The following is a 22636-nucleotide window of genomic DNA, read 5'->3' as shown; positions in this document are numbered from 1 at the left end:
TACTAGGGAAGAATACAGAAAGGCAAGGAATGAATATGGTAAAATAATAAAAGAAGAACTAAAGAAATTTTGAAAGTGACATAGTAAGAAAATGCAAGGAAGAGCCCAAACTCTTCTACAGATACATAAGGATAACATAAATAAGTTAAGAAGAGAAGGAAGAATTTATGAAACTACTGAGTGAACTAATGAATGAGAGTATTCAATCTGTGCTTACAAAGGAAACTGATATTGTGGCACCGAAAGTGGTATCACAAAATGAGGGAATACAGAAGATACAAGTAAATAGACAAGGAATCAAGAAACTGCTGGAAGAGCTGGATGTCAGAAAAGCTATGGGACCAGATCAAGTAAATGGATGGATATTAAAAGAATGCAGAGAACAAATGGAGAAACCCATATGGGATATAATCAACAGCATGTTGAAAGAAGGAAAAGTACCAAGAGAATGGAAAAGAGCTAATATAGTCCCAATATACAAAGGGGAAATAAAATGGAACCACTAAATTTTAGACCAGTGTCACTAACAAGGATTGTAAGCAAGCTTTATAAAATAGTTATTAAAGATAGATGGTGCAATATTTAGAAGATGAAAAGATAATTACTGAAAAGCAATTTGGATTTAGGAAAGAGAGATCATGTGTCACGAATTTACTGAGCTTTTATACGAGCGTAATAGATGGAGTACAAGAGAGGGATGGATGGGTTGATACGGTATACCTGGATCTCAAAAAAAGCATTTCATAAGTTCCCCACAAGTCTTATGTGGAAGTTAGAGAATGAAGGAGGACTAAAGGGAGCAACATTGAGGTGGATGTATGATTATTTACATAGAAGAGAAATGACAACAGTAATCAGAGGCATTAATTCAAACTGGCACAAAGTGACAAGTGGGGTACAGCAAAGATCTGTGTTGGCACCTATTATGTTCCAAATATATGCAAATGATATGACAGAAGATCTAAATAGCTATATAAACCTTTTTGCTGATGATGCAAAAATAATGAAAATAATAAAGGGTGAAAATGACAGCAAGGAGTTACAAAAGGATATTGACAAGATACATGTATGGAGCCAAAGATGGAAATTAGAATTTAATGCCACAAAATACCACATGTTGGAAATAGAAAAAAGTAAAAAGAGAGCTTCATGGAATTACAAAATGGGAGGAGAAATAATAATGAAAAGTAATTAAGAAAAATATTTGAAAGTAATGATCCAGGACACATTATCACCTGAAAGGCACATAAACAGAATATTCGGGTCTACATACAAGCATTAGGGTAGCGTTTAACTATTTAGATAAAGAAATGATGAAGATTTTAACAAGCATGATACAACCTAAATTGGAATATGCATCAGTACTTTGGGCTCCACACAAAAAAGAGATATAAAGAAACTGGAAAAAATACAGAGGATAGCAACAAAGATGGTACCAGAATTGAGATACATAAGCTAAGAAGAAAGACTTGAAGAGATAGGATTACCAACACTACAAAAGAGAAGAGAAAGAGGGTACCTGATGATAATGTACAAATTAGTAAACAGCATAGAAAGAATAGACAAAAATGACTTGGTACAACAGATGGAGGAGGGAAAGAGATGGACAAAGGGGCATGGGAAAAAAAATAAAGAGTGGATGTTTGAGCAACATCAAGAAATACAGCTTCCGTATAGAACTACTGAAATCTGGAATGATTTGAAGGAAGAGGTGGTTGTGGCACACAGTGTACACATGTTTAAAGAGAAACTGGATAAATATGGTTATGAAGACAGGACAAAATGAGCTTTGGCTTGTGCCCTGTACAATACAACTAGGTAAATGCACACACACATCCTCAAATACTTCCTTAGACTAGAATAAAAAAATATATATATATCTGATATCAATGAAAATAATAGTATATCTAATAAAGGTATCATGAGGAAAAAAACAGGAGAAGAAAGTTAAGTGCATTTCTATGAACAATGTTACTGATTGGTGAAAAACATCATATATGGTCACAAAAATGGTAAAGTTCTGTTTTACTAATTATAAAAAAGGCAGTAAACTATAAAGATTAAATTATGAATTGCATCAAGTTCTGGAAATGAAGTTACGTTTATGATATGTGAAATATGAAAAAAACTAAAGTGTAAGCTAATATGCATAGCATTTTGATAATGCTATATATTTACCTTTTATGAGAAATATGATATACTAAAATGTAAGCCAATATGCATGGCATTTTGATAATGAAGAATGCTTTATTCTCTTAATTAGATAATCAGTAAAGAACTTGACAAAACTCACATTGTGTCTGTAGATTCAGGATCTGGCAGTGCTCGAGCTCTAAAGGTAATATTAATGGGGCAGGATGCATTCTTGTCTTCAGGAGCCAAACAATTGCTGATGTTTACCATCACCATCCATGTTGATGATGGCACATAAAACCTTGAAAAAAAATAATAAAATACTTTTTACACTGACAATTAAAAATATTATAAATGCATCAACAAACTTGTATATGAGTGTAGCCTGCCTATGCAACTTTGTGGCACAGTTAGCTTTACTGTGTAACAATTAAGCCAGATCCCAGGCAACAGGCACAGATGTCTCCAGAAGTTCTTGGAAAATTGAACAATGTGGCAAGGTTTTAGCCAGAAATATAAAAACATGTGAGCAGCCTCTCTACCCTGTGCAGCAAAATAAACAGTTTGACTGAATTATGATTCAAGAGTTTAATTTAAGGATTTGAGAATGTGCAGAATCTATGCTTCCATGTCAGATAGAATCCCCTCCATTATGAATTTTGCAGAGAGGTGGATGCAGCACTGATTCCATGGAAAGTCAAAGCAGCACCTCCTGAGGTCCTCCCACATAGCAGAGATGTAATGTCAGAGCTACAAATGTTTCAGTAGGTCCTGAGGCAACATTGAAGCAATAGGACAGATATGCAGATACAATCATGATTAGAGAAACAATACAGAGAAATATAACAGAATAAGCTGAAAGGTTTGGTGGGGATACCAAGATGGCTTTGTAAGATAATTCATATTCATTATGATAAATTTAACATTAACATTATACAGATTTTTTATTATTTTTATTTTTTTTTTATGTAAGAGGGCCACTGACCAAGGGTAACAAAAATTCTAAATAAAAATAGGTCCACTTACACATAAAGTAAGTGTAGTGCAGCATTTAATGGTGAAATTTGTAAATTCCCAGATTTAACACATTCCAAATTAACAAACTCTCAAACTGCAACACTTCATTCATTATCCTTCATTTGATTTTATGAAATACACACAATACGGAAAGTTCAACTAATATAGCTTTTCTCTTCACATGGTCAAATCAATATATAACCTAGGAATCCTCAGCACTTTACTGATAATGTATGTTTATGTGTATGTGAGTGAAACTGAAGGTAGTAAATAGGAGGAGTGCCACATGGAAGGTGAAAAGATGTGATTAAAGGATTACATGTATGAAAGAGATGCTGGTAGAAAGGGAAGACTTGAAAAAAACAAGAAATGCACTTGAATAGACAGGTATCTTCTGCCATAGTGACCCACTTTGGGAACATCCCCATGGGAAGCAAGGTGCCAGAGGGAGGTAGATAGATATATAGACAGACAGAACAATGAAAACACAACTGCAGCAAATAATTTAAAACTTTTACTGAAACATATTTTTAAATAAGGAAATATACAAAATGTAAATAAAGAATTAAGAGAGAGACTAATCTCACCTATAGTATTGTGAGTTCTCAATATTCTGGAAAAGCTGAATCTCTTGGTGGGAGTGAATTTCAGGCACAACAGTTGTAACATCTCCTTGTTGCTGATGGGTTACCTTGGCTTGTAGCCAAGAGTGGCATGAAGGAAACAACCCCTGCATTCCAAAAAGATAATTTAATAACCAATATCTTTTTCCACAGAAACAAAATTAAAAATGAAATTCAACTTATGCAAACTTGTAAACTGACAGGAAAGCAAATCTTACTGCTTGAGTAATTCGATTAGATGCCTCATCAATAAAGGCAACCATGAACCAATCACCAGCCACAGGGTACTGGACGGATAGTAAAGCAGGTTTTAGATCAGATCGCAGATGAACCTCATACATTCTTGAGCGATTCACCCAAAGTCCAGGCGGATATGTGGCTCCATCTGGATTGATGACGGGGTAGCTATGGGCTTGAAGAAATCTGTGAAAAGTTTTATGTATTCATATGAATTATGCAAGAATCAACCAAGTACTTTTTATAACTGTTAATAAATATAAGAGGCATACATTTAGCAAGAAAAAAAAATACCAGATAACATGAAAGTAGTGATGCAAAACAGCAAGAGCTGCAAGCTTGCTGCAAAGAGAGGTTAAAGACAGTCAGTGTACAGAAGTTGATGAGACAAAATACTTTTGTTTCACCCTGTTCAAGAGAACAGTAAGAATAGAAGCCCTTTCCATATGTGTGAAGTGCACTCCATACATTGGCAAATAAAGCCCCTATACAGAGTTAGCAACTGGAGGGATGAGAAAAACTGGTGGAGATAGTTCAGAACACCTGACTTCATAGAAGCTATTTTAGGTAGAAATTAGACAAGTTGTTTTCTTCCTGCAAGAGGTGATTTTAAAATTGAGATAACACAACTTTCTCTCTCAGATACATAATTAATCATAAATTTCAAACAGCATATTCTCTAACTTACATAGTTATGTTGCGAGGCTCACAACCCATAGAGTCATTGGCAGTGAAATTGTACACTGACTGTGAAACATGAGGAGGAATTGAAAAGTGGAAGATCTGAACATCTTTGTACGAGCGGTAGCTATAGACCTGTCTCCCTGCTAGTATCTCCCTCAAGGTGCCTTCTGAAACTGAGAAAAAAAACATTAGTATATAAGAATAATAATCTTTTATGGGTGCTTTATCAACAAGTTTTCAAATAATTATAAGATATATGCCTTATAACTATGAGCTTTCACATTTCTACTACACTCACCTCTTGATTTCACCAAGTTTAAATTATGCTAATTTGAAATAACATGCCTGCATTACTAAAAAAAAAAAAAAAATATATATATATATATATATATATATATATATATATATATATATATATATATATATATATATATATATATATATATATATATATATATATATATATATATATATATATATATATATATATATATATGTGAATAACATGATTATACAGCAAAACCAGATAAGCATGTGCTTCAATAATTTGTAATTCAGGGTAGCTTGTAGAGGCTCACATAGAAAAAAAAAATAAAAAATAAAAAATAACAAACTCATAAAAGCTCCATTAACTTGTACTTGTACATGTGTAATGATATAATATAAATGTGTGTTCCATGTGATTTTCACTGCCTCCCACTATCATCAGTGAGCTGTTTGTTTGCTATGTTTAGGGTGGTACTGTAACTGTACAAGTATTAATATTCTAACTTTCTCGTGTACTTAAAAATATGCTTCAACAGTTAATTAATCTAAAATTGTATGTTCTACATTATTGTTCATTTATGCCAATGATCTTGATAAATTATAGATCAGTGGTTTATACACAGATACAAAAATGAACCACAAATATTAACATTCCTTATGTGAATATGCAAATTAAATTAAGCAAAAATCACTTTACAAGTACCACTGATGAACCTAACCTAACCTTGTACGAATCGTGGAGCAAAAATATTTGAACTATAATTAACACCAAGTGTTAGCAGCTCCTAGTAATGCTTTATCATACAATATTGCTAAAGACTATTTTCCTTTTTGCAATATACAGCCTCAAATTTGTCTGTGTGTTTCATTGGCTAGTTGTTCAATGGCCCCTAGTGAAGTAAGTTGTCATGCTTAATTTTCTTCCCCAGCCATATGCAGTTTTCACCAACCAGTTCTTTTTAATGCTCTTCAGTCACCAAGATCCAATAAAAGTTAGACGACTGTAACACTTGGTGACATTTACTATTGTCTATCCCTCAGTTTTTACACAGCTATGAGACTGAAGCATAGCAACTACTGCAACCTTGGGGCAGCCAAAGCTGCACTTTTCCCTTGTTATGAGACTTTGTTTCAGAAGCCACTCAATGTTACAAAATTGATATAGATGTCATTGAATCTAAGAACATAAGAAAATAAAGGAAGCTACAAGAAGCCATCAGGCCTATTAGTATCTGTCATCCCCATCAATAAATCTGTCTGATCCTCCTTTAAAGCTCTCTAATGACTGATTACCAAGTCTATTCCATTTACATACCACCACATTTGAGAACCAGTTCCTTCCCATCTCTTTTACAAAATCTAAATTTATCAAACCTTGACCCAATATTTTTTGTCCAATCCCAATTATTGACAGTCAGGATTTTATGTCAGCCTTGCTATTTTACTTATTCCATTCGAAGACTCCCACCAGATTTCCTCTTAATCTATGCATCTCCAAGGAATGTAATTTCAAAATTTCAATTTCCTTTTGTGAGGATATTCCTTTTGTTTATTATGATTATTAGAGATTTTCCCCAATAGCGCTTTTTTCCTTAGACTTCTGGAGTTTCCCAAATATGGCCTATTATGGTCTTACCCACCCTAAAACCCTGCTTTCCCACCACATCCCTAAGCTAGCTTTTCCTAGAGAGGGGCAGCAATAGAATACACAAGGAGCAGCCATTGGTAAGATTTACTGCACAGCATATTTTATATTAGATCCTGACCAGTGCCAAGAATTCTCATCAATGACATACATAATACAACAATTTAATCTATTATGAAGTGAAGGTTAACATTTACTATGGAGAAAAGTTTAGTGCAGTCAGAAACAAAATAGGAAGTGGCTCAACTGGCCTTGCATTAACAGACAAAACATACCACTTCACCTATCTATACCTCCACCTATGTGTGTTTACCACACAACCCTGCTCCCTCCACCTTAAAAATAAATAAATGTACTAAAGATCTAACTAATTTTTCTGCAGGTTTTTACATATGAGGCACTGCAGATAATATGGTGATAACATTTCATATGATAGGTTAAGGTAGAATATGTTTGGATTGAAAGTTAATTAATATCACTGTTGATGCCCTAAATGTGTTGATCACGACTTGAAAAAGAATCACATTTTCCTGAAAAATACTGTTTGGAAATGAACAGGCTAAGGCTATTTCTACAATCCAAGGCATTGACACATATACACTCCGTACCTTCATTATTGGAGGTGTAGTGTGGCTGAGAGGTAGGGGAGGAGGCCACGGGATGGCCCACCACCCACACCAGGAGCAGCAGCAGCAGGTACCCCCAGGACGCCCGCACCCTTGTACACATCACCCTGGCCCCCTTGGTGATGCTATAGGCCCTCACCACACGCGCGCCTTAAGGAAAATAGCACCATGATGGCAAGGGTTGAGTGAGTGCTAGAGGAGACGTGCACAACGAGACATGTCGCGCCAGCACTCCCGGCAGCCTGCAGAGTGGCCTGGTGTCAACACATGCATCAGGGGGCACAGGCGCATGATCAATAACACTTCAACTTCTGTCACTATTATTTGTCATGATTTATTCATTTTCTATTCATATTACTTTACTAGTTATGAATAAGCATCTTTGCAGTCACGTTCTTTTAAAACTGTCTGCCTATTGTACAGTACAGAAACCGGTTGAGTATTAACTTATTATTATTATCATTATTATTTTTGCCACGTAATGCATGAGTCAACTTGTGAAATTCCGAATACATGACAGTTTCCGCCATAATCATGGTTTATCAGCGAACAATCGCGAATCAGAAGGTGCACTCAACTCACTACTTATTGAGAGCCACACACACCATTGCAGCGACACACTCACACACAAAGCAGACAAAGAAGAGGAAATCACCTGAAGTTAAAAGACGAAGCAAAAATGATGCAAAAGTTTCCCTCTTTTATGCACAGAAATATGCTGGTAACCACTCCCACAAGAGAGATTAGTGTGTTTGTGGCGAGGTTGCTAGGCGACGCGTGTTGCAGCAGCAGGTGAAAATGTCTGGCGGCGAGGCTGGGTGGTGATCGCTGTGAACTTTACCGTTTCAGAGTGCATATTGCACCTAAAATACACTATAGTGAATCCGAAGTTTAACTGACTTTACCATCACTAGTGTTATCTGCCGTGCCGCGAAGGTGTGATACCCGTTATCAAGGAAACCTATCTATTATCCAGCAAAATCCAAATAACAGTGATATTACTTGAGATGCACACATATATTAATGTTCCTTGACATTATGAGATACTAAGTAAATCGTATGTACCAAGCTTCCCTCAAGGAACATTGCACAGTAGCAATTAAAAAAATTAACGAAGGAAAAATTCCTCTTCATCGTCTCTAGAAAACCTGCTAAAGCGAGGTATGTCATAAATTTATAATTTTTGGGGGAACAGATAGATTACTGAACTGTAGTATCATGCAAAGATCTCTCTGGCGGTCTATATATATATATATATATATATATATATATATATATATATATATATATATATATATATATATATATATATATATATATATATATATATATATGTATATACTTTTCCTTCTGCGATTATCTCTATACTTCAACATGTCTCTTTGCTTGTTTATTCAATTGTATAACAACTTCAATTCAGGTTTTAGAACACCAATAAATTTCTCTAAATTAAAGGATAATGATTAAGGTTATGAAAACGAGCGTGATCTCATTTGTCGTGAAATATGCAGCAATTATTTATATTCAATCGAACCTTCAGCAGGTCACTTAATTAAGGTACACACTAATTTACTACACGGCCAATCCAATCATAAGGATTGCCGCAGTGCAAGTAGAACTTGATCGATCTTGAATGTTCATTATACCTATAGTTATATACAGTATAGTAAACAGCAGACACTAGTAGGCAATGGTGCAGTGTGTTATTTGGATGGCGGTACACTTTAGTAATGACAGTGATTGCAATACTACTACTACTACTACTTCTATTACTATTACTGCTACTGCTACTGCTACTACTACTACTACCACTACTACTACTACTACTACTACTACTACTACTACTACTAGTACTACTACTTCTACTACTACTACTACTATCACCACTACTACTACTACTACTACTACTACTACTACTACTAATAATAATAATAATAATAATAATAATAATATTAATAATAACCACAATATAAAATGTACAGTATCAGAGTACACTGGTGTACTTTGCTTATGATCATAATCCCTTCCAAAATCGCCGTCGAAAGCAAAGAAAGATTCGATGGCAAGACTTTATTCAAGAAAAACCCAAAGAATAATAATAAAGAAAGTAAATTAAAAGTGCAGCAAGACTCGTATAATCAATGCCTTTTGGCGTACAGTGCATAGCATAATGTTCACCATTAGCAAATGTGCAGTAAAGTCACAAAAAAAAAAAAGGAAAAATTTTCTACTCACCCAAGTGATGAGTTAATTGTATGGAGTCAGCCGTCGTAAACTTTTATTTATTTATTTATTTATTTATTCATTTTATTTACATTTTATTTTTAGTTATTTTATTGACATTTAATTAATTAATTAATTTATTTATTTATTATTATTATTATTATCATTATTATTATTATTATTATTATTATTATTATTATTATTATTATTATTATTTACGTATAGCGCGTTGGTCATAAGTCAAATATGGCGAGTATTCCACTGTAGCAGACCTGTCACTACTCAAATAAACAAGATAAACAATCAGGTGCTAAATACACGCACACACACACACACACACACACACACACACACACACACACACACATTTATTTGTTTATTCATCTTTTTTTTTTTCATGTAGGAGGAGCACCGGCCAAGAGCAACAATATAAGAAAATCATAAGGAAAAAAAATACGTCAAACGTGTTCTGCCTCCTGATTTGTAATTTCTTGTATTATAACTTTTGATAAGGGTATTTACTAGAGACTTCGTTAATATATCTGCAGGAGCTATGAGCATTCTGCCATGAATGATGTATGTTGTATCCCAAAATCATAATTTATTTATTTATTTATTTTTATTTTTATTTATTTTTTTTTGTGTAGAAGGAACACTGGCCAAAGGCAACAAAAATCCAAAAAAAGAAAAAAAAGAAAAAAAGCTCACTGAGATGCCAGTCCCAGAAAAGGGTCCAAATCGGTAGTCAAAAATTGAAGGATAAGTGTCTTGAAACCTCTCTCTTGAAGGAATTCATGTCATAGAAAGGTGAAAATACAGAAGCAGGCAGGGAGTTCCAGAGTTTACCAGAGAAAGGGATGAATGATTGAGAATACTGGTTAACTCTTGTATTAGAGAGGTGGACAGAATAGGGGTGAGAGAAAGAAGAAAGTCTTGTGCAGCATGGCCGCGGGAGGAGAGGAGGCATGCAATTAGCAAGATCAGAAGAGCAGTTAGCATGAAAATAGCGATAGAAGATAGCTAGAGATGCAACATTGCGGCGATGAGAGAGAGGCTGAAGACAGTCAGTTAGAGAAGAAGAGTTGATGAGACGAACAACTTTTGATTCCACCCTGTCTACAAGAGCGGTATGAGTGGAAACTCCCCAGACATGTGAATCATACGCCATACAAGGACGGATAAGGCCCTTGTACAGAGTTAGCTGCTGGGGGGATGTAAAAAACTGGTGGAGACGTCTCAGAACACCTGACTTCTTAGAAACTGTTTTAGCTAGAGATGAGATGTGAAGTTTCCAGTTCAGATTATAAATAAAGGACAAACCGAGGATGTTCAGTGTAGAAGAGTGAGACAGTTGAATGTCATTGAAGAAGAGGGGATAGTTGTCTGGAAGGTTGTGTCGAGTTGATAGATGGAGGAATTGAGTTTTTGAGACATTGAACAATACCAAGTTAGCTCTGCCCCAATCAGAAATTTTAGAAAGATCAGAAATCAGGCGTTCTGTGGCTTCCCAGCGTGAAATGTTTACTTTCTGAAGGGTTGGACGTCTATGAAAAGACGTGGAAAAGTGCAGGGTAGTATCATCAGCGTAGGAGTGGATAGGACAAGAAGTTTGGTTTAGAAGGTCATTGATAAATAATAAGAAGAGAGTGGGTGACAGGACAGAACCCTGAGGAACACCAATGTTAACAGATTTAGGAGAAGAACAGTGACCAGGCTTACACGTGGCAGTCCCTGTATGAAACAGGTAGGTATATTTCATACAGGGACTGCCACGTGTAAGCCTGATCGCTTCTTGCAGCTTCCCTTATTTCTTATATTCTTATGTTCTTATGACCGTCTACCACAGCAGTAATAGAACGGTCAGAAAGGAAACCTGAGATGAAGTTACAGAGAAAAGGATAGAAGCCATAGGAGGGTAGTTTGGAAATCAAAGCTTTGTGCCAGACTCTATCAAAAGCTTTTGATATATCCAAGGCAACAGCAAAAGTTTCACCAAAATCTCTAAAAGAGGATGACCAAGACTCAGTAAGGAAACTCAAAAGATCGCTAGTAGAGCGGCCTTGACGGAACCCATACTGGCGATCAGATAGAAGGTTGTGAAGTGATAGATGTTTAAGAATCTTCCTGTTGAGGATAGATTCAAAAACTTTAGATAAGCAGGAAATTAAAGCAACAGGACGGTAGTTTGAGGGATTAGAACGGTCACCCTTTTTAGGAACAGGCTGAATATAGGCAAACTTCCAGCAAGAAGGAAAGGTAGATGTTGACAGAGTTGAAAGAGTTTGACTAGGCAAGGTGCAAGCTCGGAGAACAATAGGAGGGACCCCATCAGGTCCATAAGCCTTCCGAGGGTTTAGGCCAGCAAGGGCATGGAAAACATCATTGCGAAGAATTTTAATAGATGGCATGAAATAGTCAGAGGGTGGAGGAGAGGGAGGAACAAACCCAGAATCGTCCAAGGTAGAGTTTTTAGCAAAGGTTTAAGCGAAGAGTTCAGCTTTAGAGATAGATGTGATAGCAGTGGTGCCATCTGGTTGAAATAAAGGAGGGAAAGAAGAAGCAAAGTTATTGGAAATATTTTTGGCTAGATGCCAGAAGTCACGAGGGGAGTTAGATCATGAAAGATTTTGACACTTTCTGTTAATGAAGGAGTTTTTGGCTAGTTGGAGAACAGACTTGGCATGATTCTGGGCAGAAATATAAAGTGTATGAGATTCTGGTGATGGAAGGCTTAAGTACCTTTTGTGGGCCACCTCTCTATCATGTATAGCACGAGAACAAGCTGTGTTAAACCAAGGTTTAGAAGGTTTAGGTCGAGAAAAAGAGTGAAGAATGTACGCCTCCATGCCAGACACTATCACCTCTGTTATGCGCTCGGCACACAAAGACAGGTCTCTGACATGGAAGCAGTAGTCATTCCAAGGAAAATCAGCAAAATACCCCCTCAAGTCCCCCCAATTAGCAGAGGCAAAACGCCAGAGGCACCTTCGCTCAGGGGGATCCTGAGGAGGGATTGGAGTGATAGGAGAAGATAAAGATATGAGACTGTGATCGGAGGAGCCCAACGGAGAAGAAAGGGTGACAGCATAAGCAGAAGGATTAGAGGTCAGAAAAAGGTCAAGAATGTTGGGTGTATCTCCAAGACGGTCAGGAATACGAGCAGGGTGTTGCACCAATTGCTCTAGGTCGTGGAGGATAGCAGAGTTGAAGGCTAGTTCACCAGGATGGTCAGTGAAGGTAGAGGAAAGCCAAAAGCTGGTGGTGAACACCGAAGTCTCCAAGAATGGAGATCTTTGCAAAAGGGAAGAGAGTCAGAATGTGCTCCACTTTGGAAGTTAAGTAGTCAAAGATTTTTTTTTATAGTCTGAGGAGTTAGGTGAGAGGTATACAGCACAGATAAATTTAGTTTGAGAGTGACTCTGTAGTCGCAGCCAGATGGTGGAAAACTCCGAAGATTCAAGAGCGTGGGTATGAGAGCAGGTTAAGTCGTTGCGCACATAAACACAGCATCCAGCTTTGGATTGAAAAATGAGGATAGAGAAAGTAGGAGGGAACAGAAAAGGGGCTACTGTCAGTTGCCTCAGTGAGGAAAAGAAGATGAGCATTAGAAGAGGAGAGGTGGTGTTCTGCAGATTGTAAATTAGATCTTAGACCGCGAATGTTGCAGAAGTTGATGAAGAAAAAGTTGAGGGGGGGTGCTGTCAAGACACTTAGGGTCGTTGTCAGAAGGGCAGTCCGACCTGGGGACATTTGTGGTCCCCTCCCCAGATGGGGACTCCGAGGCTGATGTAGGAGTCGCCATGATAGTTTTGAAATTTTGAGTGAAGAGTTATTATTAGGTGTTTGTAGTTTTGTGTGGAGGAAGAGAGTTGTCTTTAGACAACTCTTTTAGAGGGCAGGCTGTGACTTCCCCCTTGTGTTGTGAGACACAAAAAGAAACGTTCAGTGAGGTCACAGCTGGGTTTAATGATAAGTTCACAGCACTCCCTGATCCAGTGCTTTAGACCTCACTGGGAGTAATTATCGTTTCGGCAGGTGCCTACTGCTTCCTCCTTCTTATTGTTCAGAGAGAGAGAGAAAGAGAGAGATCCTACTAATATAGATGATGTTATTTTCTTTCATTCCACGATCCCTTAAGAGAATGATTAAATTCTTTTTTTTTTTTCCTTATTCATTTCTTTATTTTCATTTACAGGTCCTAGCATCACTCAACATGTACGCGAAGGAGAAAACGATTCCCCTCAAATCCTCTGCCTCACTCATGCCGAATAACTTGTGTCGAGTCCGAGTGGATGGCAAGGTTAGTTCCTGAATCAGTGTGTAGTAAGCCGAGGCCTTATAGAGCCATCTAGTGGATGCCAGCACAACAAATGATATACACAGTAGCCAGCAGCTATCATTGATTTCCATGACCTCTATCTAACCCTGTGGCTTATCCTAGGAGCAGGTATGAAAGCCTTTGGGCCCCACTCACAAATATTCATTTTTACAATAATAATTTTCATCTCAAATGGAAGTGCACTGCATACCGCCTATTAGTTTAAACTGCTAAATCGCCATGTACGGAATTAACTATTGCATGTATTTAGATTATAACTTTTGCGTATATGAAATGATGAAAATAAATAAAAAAAAATATGCGGTATTGTGACGCGAAATTTCTCTGCAAAGAAAATCGGAGGCCATTTCCCCTTTTTTTTTTTTCATTTCTGTCAACTTTCAAAACCCATCAATTAAATGCATGAAATACTTAATTTCTTACATAGCGGTGCAGCAGTTAGATCTGATAGGCAATATTACTTACAACTGAGATTTGATGTTTGATGTGAGAAAGATCAGTCCGTGACCACTCTCAGCCAGCTCATTTTCTCTGTTGTACAGTCTTCCATTCGTTCATTTTCTTGTCTGATTTATACATTCATATATACATACATACATACATATATGCATACATAAGAAATGGTGTGCTCCTTTGCAGATGTACTCAGGAGTGGTACATAAGCAGGAATTGAACCTGGTGTGTATTGCTAACCCAGAAGAAGAGCCGAGAGTTGTGGTAGCTAGGATGGCTTCCTCGGCCCCTGCAGGCGTCACCATAATGCAGGTGTGTTCGACTTTCAACGAAACTATTTATGCTCACTCTCTTTATTTATCTGCTTATATTGCATGCATGCGTTTTTGTTACTTTCATTTCCACTTCATATATATCTATGATAATTTCATATATATATATATATATATATATATATATATATATATATATATATATATATATATATATATATATATATATATATATATATATATATATATATATATATATATATATATATATATATATATATATATATACTTAAACTATATATATATATATATATATATATATATATATATATATATATATATATATATATATATATATATATATATATATATAGTTTAAGCTGAACACCAAAATTTGGAAAAATGTTTCAGCATCAAAAGAGTTCTCGATTGATCTCGTTTCCAAAAATGTTTAAGCAGTATTCTAAATAAAATGAATGGGGTAGAACGGCAACAAGAGAGTCAGTTAGATGTGCATTAGATGTGGAACGAATCTGCGAAGTTTTAGTTTTAAAATTCGAGGATGCGAATCTTTATTATTTTGAAATTCGCTGATGTGAATGCGAATCGTGAATAATACAGATTAATCTTGTTCATATTCCATTATTTACGAAAGTACCGGTAATATATCATTTAATATTGAAATTGTATGGTATTAATATTTTAGATTGAGAGATTCTACATCACCGAACATATTTAATTTGTAATTCCTTTATTGGATTTATTTTGAATAATAAAAAAATATTAAAAATCAGTTCAATAAAGGAATTACAAACCAAATGTGTCTGCTGATGTAGATTCCTTAAAATACTCATACCATTCAATTATATTATGAATATGACTGTGAACATGGGGCTGCTACGAGATGGAGGATGATTATACACATTCAGGGACTACTCAAAGATAATACAAGATCTTAAAAAAAAATTGGTATTTGGGAACTCGCAGTTAGCCCTACCATCTAGTGACTGAATGCCATCTGGACCATCCTTGACACATCTGACGGTCCCACCAAACTCGCCGGCGTCTGTACTTCACCTCCTCGATGTCTCTGCGAAATGAGTGCAGAGATGTACTGCTGTGTCGGTGTGCCACTGGCGTAAGGTACGGCGTGCTGGGAGAGGAGCAGCTAACAAGAACTGACTAGGAATAGTGAAGCAGCTCGTGTATATTTATGACGCCAACACACTTGCATGACGTAAGAGATGGCATGTTCATGACTGATTTTTCCCATTATCATTTCCTTTGAAAACATTCGGCTGGAGGTAGGAAATACGCTTAGGGGCCAAAGCGTCACCCATCAGTTTATTTATTAATTTACTTGTGTTCAGAACATGCATTTCTGAATTATCTGGTTATTATCATTTTCTTTGTCTTTTCCGTATCTTGCCTGATATGAATTGCCACCCTTTTCATGTATTATATTCATTTATTGTTTATTTATTTATTTATTTTCCGTTACTATCTTTTCCTTTCTTTGATACCCTTAGATGTTTTCGTTGTATATATATTGTAATCTTCTCTGGTAAGTCTGCTTTTGTAATAGATATCAAGCTGACGAAAGGCAGGTTATGTACTCACTTATTCGCACAGTAAACTTTCATATCAAAGTTTCACGGCGAAGGTAACTCATAACGTGGCGTCGGTATGCGTACAAAAGTCGAGCATCAGGTGTCCGTTGTAACATAATAGGCAGGTGGTTGCGGTTGTTGTATGCTGATAACCAATAGTAGAAAAGAAGAGATGCCAATCTATGCTGGGTAGAGTGAGATTGCCACCAAAGAAAGTAGTAGATTGATACATTTATGTTAAAAATTACAAATACTTCAAAATTCGCAAACGTGTGTGTGTGTGTGTGTGTGTGTGTGTGTGTGTTTTATGTAGGAAGGACACTGGCCACGGGCAACAAAAATCTAATAAAAAAAAAAATGCCCACTGAAATGCCAGTCCCATAAAAGGGTCAAGGCAGTGGTCAAAAATTGATGGATAAGTGTCTTGAAACCTCCCTCTTGATGGAATTCAAGTCATAGGAAGGTGGAAATACAGAAGCAGGCAGGGAGTTCCAGAGTTTACCAGAGAAAGGGATGAATGATTGAGAATACTGGTTAACTCTTGCGTTAGAGAGGTGGACAGAATAGGGGTGAGAGAAAGAAGAAAGTCTTGTGCAGCGAGGCAGCGGAAGGAGGGGAGGCATGCAGTTAGCAAGATCAGAAGAGCAGTTAGCATGAAAATAGCGATAGAAGACAGCTAGATATGCAACATTGCGGCGGTGAGAGAAAGGCTGAAGACAGTCAGTTAGAGGAGAGGAGTTGATGAGACGAAAAGCTTTTGATTCCACCCTGTCTAGAAGAGCAGTATGAGTGGAACCCCCCAGATATGTGAAGCATACTCCATACATGGACGGATAAGGCCCTTTTACAGAGTTAGCAGCTGGGGGGGGGTGAACCTTCTAAACCAAGGTTTAGAAGGTTTAGGACGAGAAAAAGAGTGAGGAATGTATGCCTCCATGCCAGACACTATCACCTCTGTTATGCGCTCAGCACACAAAGACGGGTCTCTGACACGGAAGCAGTAGTCATTCCAAGGAAAATCAGCAAAATACCTCCTCAGGTCCCCCCAACTAGCAGAGGCAAAACGCCAGAGGCACCTTCGCTTAGGGGGATCCTGAGGAGGGACTGGAGTGATAGGACAAGATAAAGATATGAGATTGTGATCGGAGGAGCCCAACGGAGAAGAAAGGGTGACAGCATAAGCAGAAGGATTAGAGGTCAGGAAAAGGTCAAGAATGTTGGGCGTATCCCCAAGACGGTCAGGAATACGAGTAGGGTGTTGCACCAATTGCTCTAGGTCATGGAGGATAGCAAAGTTGTAGGCTAGTTCACCAGGATGGTCAGTGAAGGGAGAGGAAAGCCAAAGCTGGTGGTGAACATTGAAGTCTCCAATAATGGAGATCTCTGCAAAAGGGAAGAGGGTCAGAATGTGCTCCACTTTGGAAGTTAAGTAGTCAAAGAATTTCTTATAGTCAGAGGAGTTAGGAGAGAGATATACAGCACAGATAAATTTAGTATGAGAGTGACTCTGTAGTCGTAGCCAGATGGTGGAAAACTCGGAAGATTCAAGAGCGTGGGCACGAGAGCAAGTTAAGTCAATGCGCACATAAACGCAGCATCCAGCTTTGGATCGAAAATGAGGATAGAGAAAGTAGGAGGGAACAGAAAAGGGGCTACTGTCAGTTGCCTCAGACACCTGAGTTTCAGTGAGGAAAAGAAGATGAGGTTTAGAAGAGGAGAGGTGGTGTTCTACAGATTGAAAATTAGATCTTAGACCGCGAATGTTGCAGAAGTTAATGAAGAAAAAGTTGAGGGGGGTGTCAAGACACTTAGGGTCGTCGACAGAAAGGCAGTCCGACCTGGGGACATTTATGGTCCCCTCCCCAGATGGGGACTCCTAGGCTGGTGTAAGAGTCGCTATGATGATTTTAAAATTTTAGAGTGAAGGGTGTGTGTGTTATTAGGTGCTTGTAGTTTTGTGTGGAGGAAGAGAGTTGTCTTTAGAGGCCAGGCTGTGACTGCCCACTTGTGTTGTGAGACACAAAGAGAAACGTTCAGTGAGGTCACAGCTGGGTTTAATAAGTTCACAGCACCCCCTGAACAGTGCTTTAGATCTCACTGGGAGTAATTATCGTTTCGGCAGTGTGTGTGTGTGTGTTTATTTCTTACCTTGATCTTTCAGGCTGCGTGGGTGGATATTCACGGGCGTGCCTTCTTGATCTTGGCCACTACAAAGGGCATCTTGGTGTATGACTGGGATGGCTCAGTGCTCCGCCACGCCCACCTTCTACCGATGCCACCTCCAGACTCGCCTTTTTCCTTCACTAAAGGCATTGCTGCTCTCTACACGGGATATATCTGTGCCGGTAAGAATGAAAGTAAAAACTGCCTCCTCTAATTAGTAATGCCAGAGACAGGATCGATTCGAAATTTGTTCATATTTTATTGTGCATATTTATCATTACTAGATTATCATCATTGACTCACCAAGTGATGCAGCTTTTTTTAGAAGTTAGCAAACATTTATTGTGCATATCCTTTTCACCCTGAATATCATTTTCGCGGATTTTATTTATTTATTTTATTATTTTTTTTAGGGGGTGCGGGGGAGTAAAACCTCTTTCTAGAGAACTTTTCCATCTAACGAACTTCCTTGATCCCGCCAAGATCGGACAATGAAACTTCCATTGTATTTATAGTATTCTATAATCGCAATGCGTTCAAGTGACGTTGATTAATCTTTTGGGACGAAATCTGTACAGGGATGCACACAGGAGAGGTGGTAATGCTCCGCGTTTCCAAGAATGGAAATGTCACCAACACAGAAATAGTGCGATGGCACTCCCGTCCCATCACCGCGTTGGCCTCGCATGGGAAGATGCTCGTGAGTGGGGACGATGGGGGAACCCTTGTTGTGGCCCAAGAGGAAGGCACGCTCTCCAAGACTTGTTCAATTGACACTTGCGAGTGAGTGGCACTGCAGATCGCAATTTTTATTTATTTTTTATTTACTTATTTATTTATTTATTGTTGTTGTTGTTGTTGTTGTTATTATTATTATTATTATTATTATTATTATTATTTCTATTATTATTATTATTATTATTTTTATTATTATTATTATTATTATTATATTTATTATTATTATTATTATTATTATTATTATTATTATTATTATTATTAATTCATCTATTATTATTATTATTATTATTATTATTATTACTATTTTATTTATTTATCTATTTATTTATTTATTTATTTTTTACCAGTAAAGTCCTATTAGTGTAGCCTTGTAATTTCAACTCTCTTGCTTCAGATCTCCAGTGATGTGTCTGGCTGTTTGGAGTGGACAGGTGCTGGCTGGTTTTCTGTCTGGTCACCTCAGAATCTTCAACATGCTGAATGGACGAATCCTTGCAGAGGTCAGTTCAAGATTCAGTCACCTACATATACACACCATGTGCCAAATACCATCAGTAGGTCATTCTATAGTCTTTATGTTTAAAAATCCCTGAAGTCCTATAAACTGACATTATTGTGGCAATTAATCAGGTGTGCGCTCATGCTCGCTGCATTACCGGCCTGGACGTGGCGCGTGACTCTGGCATGGTGGTGACTGCTGGTGAGGACTCCTACATGCGTGTGTGGCAGCTCCATCCTTCTCATCCTGACCATCCAGTTAGTGTTACTGAGAGAGAGAGAGAGAGAGAGAGAGAGAGAGAGAGAGAGAGAGAGAGAGAGAGAGAGAGAGAATGTGTGTGTACTGTATTTTCTTATCAAGAAAAACTTTCTTCAGGTATTTTCTTCCATCCTTCCATTCTTCAATCCAGATGCTACCACTGGTTTTTCTTGATTATATCTGAGTTTGAATGCCAAAATCCTCGAAAAATGAAAACTCAATCTTTCATTTCCATAAGCACAATTTCCCACACATCCATGCCTCACTACCACTCACGTGACACCCTGCATTGTACTGATTGTGTACTGATTTTTGTTAACTTGAGTTTGTGAAACCCTACTTGCACATTTAATAGACTGGAGTAAATGTCTATTAATTTTATAAGCTCTTCTCTAAGTCAGTGTTTAGTGTTTAATCATCTGCCACAGCATTACATCTCTTCCTGTTTCTATTGCTATTTAATTAGTTATTGTTTTACAGAATTTGGCAACTGCATCTCTTCTCCTTCACTCATTTAAAGTTTGGAGCCCTTTTTCCCTATGATAAGCCTTTCTTTTGCAAGGAGACTCAAGATACCAAAGAAACTAAACTGAAACTCCTATTTGTTTTTTTGAAGGGGAAGTTATTTTTCTTCTCAGTTCAGTTTGGTAGCAGCTCACACACACATACTCTATTTAGCAATTTATACCTATATCTATGTATTGATCTGTGTATATTAATTTATCTATCTTGCCTCTACAGATCGAGCATGTGCACTCAGCTATAGAGGAGAATGCCGCCCTATGTGGTGTGGCCTTTACAGATGACCTTGGTTCAGGATATGTAGTGGTCAGCTATGACTCAAAGGAGCTTATTTGCTATGCCACCTGAACTGCAATGAACCACTTCCACTTTCACCTCACTGATGTGACTAGGGATTCACAGTTTTGTCACGAATTACTGTAATAACTATACGCTTATGACCCATGCTTCCGTGCCACAGTTAATGGGTATTCAATGACATAATCTGTTAATGATTCTGTCATCACACAAAAAGATAGTATATGTTTTATACCAGTCTACTTTTTGTTTTGTGCATGTAGATATAGTACCTCTCTCTCTCTCTCTCTCTCTCTCTCTCTCTCTCTCTCTCTCTCTCTCTCTCTCTCTCTCTCTCTCTCTCTCCATAATACACAAGCACACTATTCAAACAAGTAACTGCTTATAAAACTTTAGTATTATTCTTACATTAAGAATAAATTTATGGTCACAATTTCAAAATCTGTATCAAAATAATTATAAATAGACTATGTATATACAACGATTCACAACATGTGCAGGATGTGTCCTAACATTTATAAAAGAAATCAGATTGCAAAATTATTGCCTTGCATTTTTTTTTTACAAAGTCTCTGCTGGCCAATCAACGTTCACACAGCACATCCTCCACCCCACCAACACCCTAAAGAACACAATTATATGAAGAGTCTGGGCCCGGAATGAACAATATTTGAAATGAGTCTGATGGAGCGTTGCCCATTGCATATGCAACAGTGAAAGGTTTTCTTTCAGAACATCACTGTGGGGAATTTATCAAAGACATAATGATAATAATAATAATAATTATAATAATAACAAAAAATATAATCAATACATGCATATATTCGTTCATACATGTGAACATCAGAAATTACAGTAAAAAAAAAAAATAAATAAATAAATAACTGCAAACATATTCTGAAAAAAGTCACTGAAGTAATAGTTGTAGTACCCTTGTGAGGGAAGCCAGGCATGCTATAATACAAAAATTTATACACAACCCAAGAGAAAATTATAAACACATTTAGATGTTAAGTTTTGTAAAGTGCACGATAACGACAACACAGAAGACACCACTGCACAGGAAACACCAACACACCCCTTACATGACGGCAACACATATATTACATCACCAGTCAGAATACACCGTTCAGCTGGACTACTTCATTCAGCAACATTTCTCCTCTGAGGTAGTTAATAATTTCATGAACGGTTAATAATTTAATATGTAGTGACACCTTAATTATTATTATTATTATTTTTTTTTTTACGTGGAAGCCTGTACTGTACAGTAGGTGCCAGGATGGAGGAAGAGAGATGGCAGCAACATTTCAAGGTTTATTCCGAGACTGACGGGCACCAAGAAGCGAGTGATGAAAAGATATACCTGAGTGATTGACAGTGTCCCGGAAGTGACAGCGCGCGCACAGGTCGAGGGGGAGAGACCGTAATTACTTCCTGGCAGATCACGCCACGCACCACAAAATTCTGAGTCACTGTTACTTTTATGGAGTGTGTGTGTGTGTGTGTGTGTGTGTGTGTGTGTGTGTGTGTGTGTGTGTGTGTCACACTGTTCATATATATATATATATATATATATATATATATATATATATATATATATATATATATATATATATATTCTACTAGTGAGGCATGTGAAAGTGTTTTAAGAAGATTGTAAGAAGCAGGCGGACATTCGTGGTGTCGCCTGTCAGGGTGAACAGCTTAGCTGTTGCACACTACTATATCGGTGGTTGTAATGTGTCGTGCTAAATTATACGACCTCTGGAGTCTTGGTGAAGGTATATCCCACACCTGAACTCCTACAAATATATAAACTAAAATATGACAGACAGTCTTGACAAATTGGTGCACACATACGCGCGCGCGTGTGCGCACACACACACACACACACACACACACACACACACACACACACACACACACACACACACACATACACACACACACACACACACATCCTGGGAAATCTGGTGTGAATGCCTCTAAATCCCCAGGAAAAAATATAATAAATAAATACATAAATT

At 37.3% G+C, this 22636-nt stretch overlaps 2 protein-coding genes across 5 annotated transcripts in view; one reads left to right on the top strand and one right to left on the bottom strand.

Annotated features, from left to right (window-relative positions):
• Positions 1 to 7534, bottom strand: part of LOC135101171 (post-GPI attachment to proteins factor 6-like) — a 42079-nt gene extending 34545 nt beyond the window's left edge. For 3 of the 4 annotated variants that reach the window (XR_010269127.1, XM_064004765.1, XM_064004749.1), the window contains exons 1-5: positions 7215 to 7528; positions 4699 to 4867; positions 3992 to 4196; positions 3738 to 3880; positions 2294 to 2434 (exon numbers count right to left, since the gene is read on the bottom strand). Coding sequence is in view for 3 of the 4 variants with exons in the window: in XM_064004765.1 (XP_063860835.1) it covers positions 2294 to 2434; positions 3738 to 3880; positions 3992 to 4196; positions 4699 to 4867; positions 7215 to 7335 (779 nt within the window). In the remaining variant the exon portion in view is untranslated. Of the gene's footprint in view, positions 1 to 2293; positions 2435 to 3737; positions 3881 to 3991; positions 4197 to 4698; positions 4868 to 7214 lie in introns of all 4 variants that reach the window. The other variant, XM_064004754.1, reaches the window with a different exon arrangement.
• A 215-nt stretch (positions 7535 to 7749) lies between these two features.
• On the top strand, positions 7750 to 22151 carry LOC135101190 (WD repeat-containing protein 54-like). The gene is made up of 8 exons (XM_064004800.1): positions 7750 to 8393; positions 13651 to 13755; positions 14434 to 14559; positions 18291 to 18474; positions 18871 to 19075; positions 19425 to 19530; positions 19661 to 19786; positions 20529 to 22151. Exons 2-8 carry the CDS (start codon positions 13669 to 13671, stop codon positions 20655 to 20657), a joined length of 963 nt encoding a protein of 320 aa, XP_063860870.1. The 5' UTR covers positions 7750 to 8393; positions 13651 to 13668; the 3' UTR covers positions 20658 to 22151.
• Positions 22152 to 22636: the final 485 nt, after the last annotated feature.

Source organism: Scylla paramamosain, chromosome 1, assembly GCF_035594125.1.
Source record: "Scylla paramamosain isolate STU-SP2022 chromosome 1, ASM3559412v1, whole genome shotgun sequence".
Lineage (NCBI taxonomy): Eukaryota > Metazoa > Arthropoda > Malacostraca > Decapoda > Portunidae > Scylla > Scylla paramamosain.
The sequence above is the reverse complement of the archived record's forward strand: the minus strand, read 5'-3'. Positions and strand labels throughout refer to the sequence as shown.

Bases quoted from the DNA above. Each gene is read 5' to 3' on its own strand.
- LOC135101190 (XM_064004800.1), top strand. From the start codon at position 13,669: ATGTACGCGAAGGAGAAAACGATTCCCCTCAAATCCTCTGCCTCACTC. The intron at 14,560-18,290 runs GTGTGTTCGACT...TTGATCTTTCAG, and splicing joins CAGGCGTCACCATAATGCAG to GCTGCGTGGGTGGATATTCA. The intron at 19,076-19,424 runs GTGAGTGGCACT...CTCTTGCTTCAG, and splicing joins TGTTCAATTGACACTTGCGA to ATCTCCAGTGATGTGTCTGG.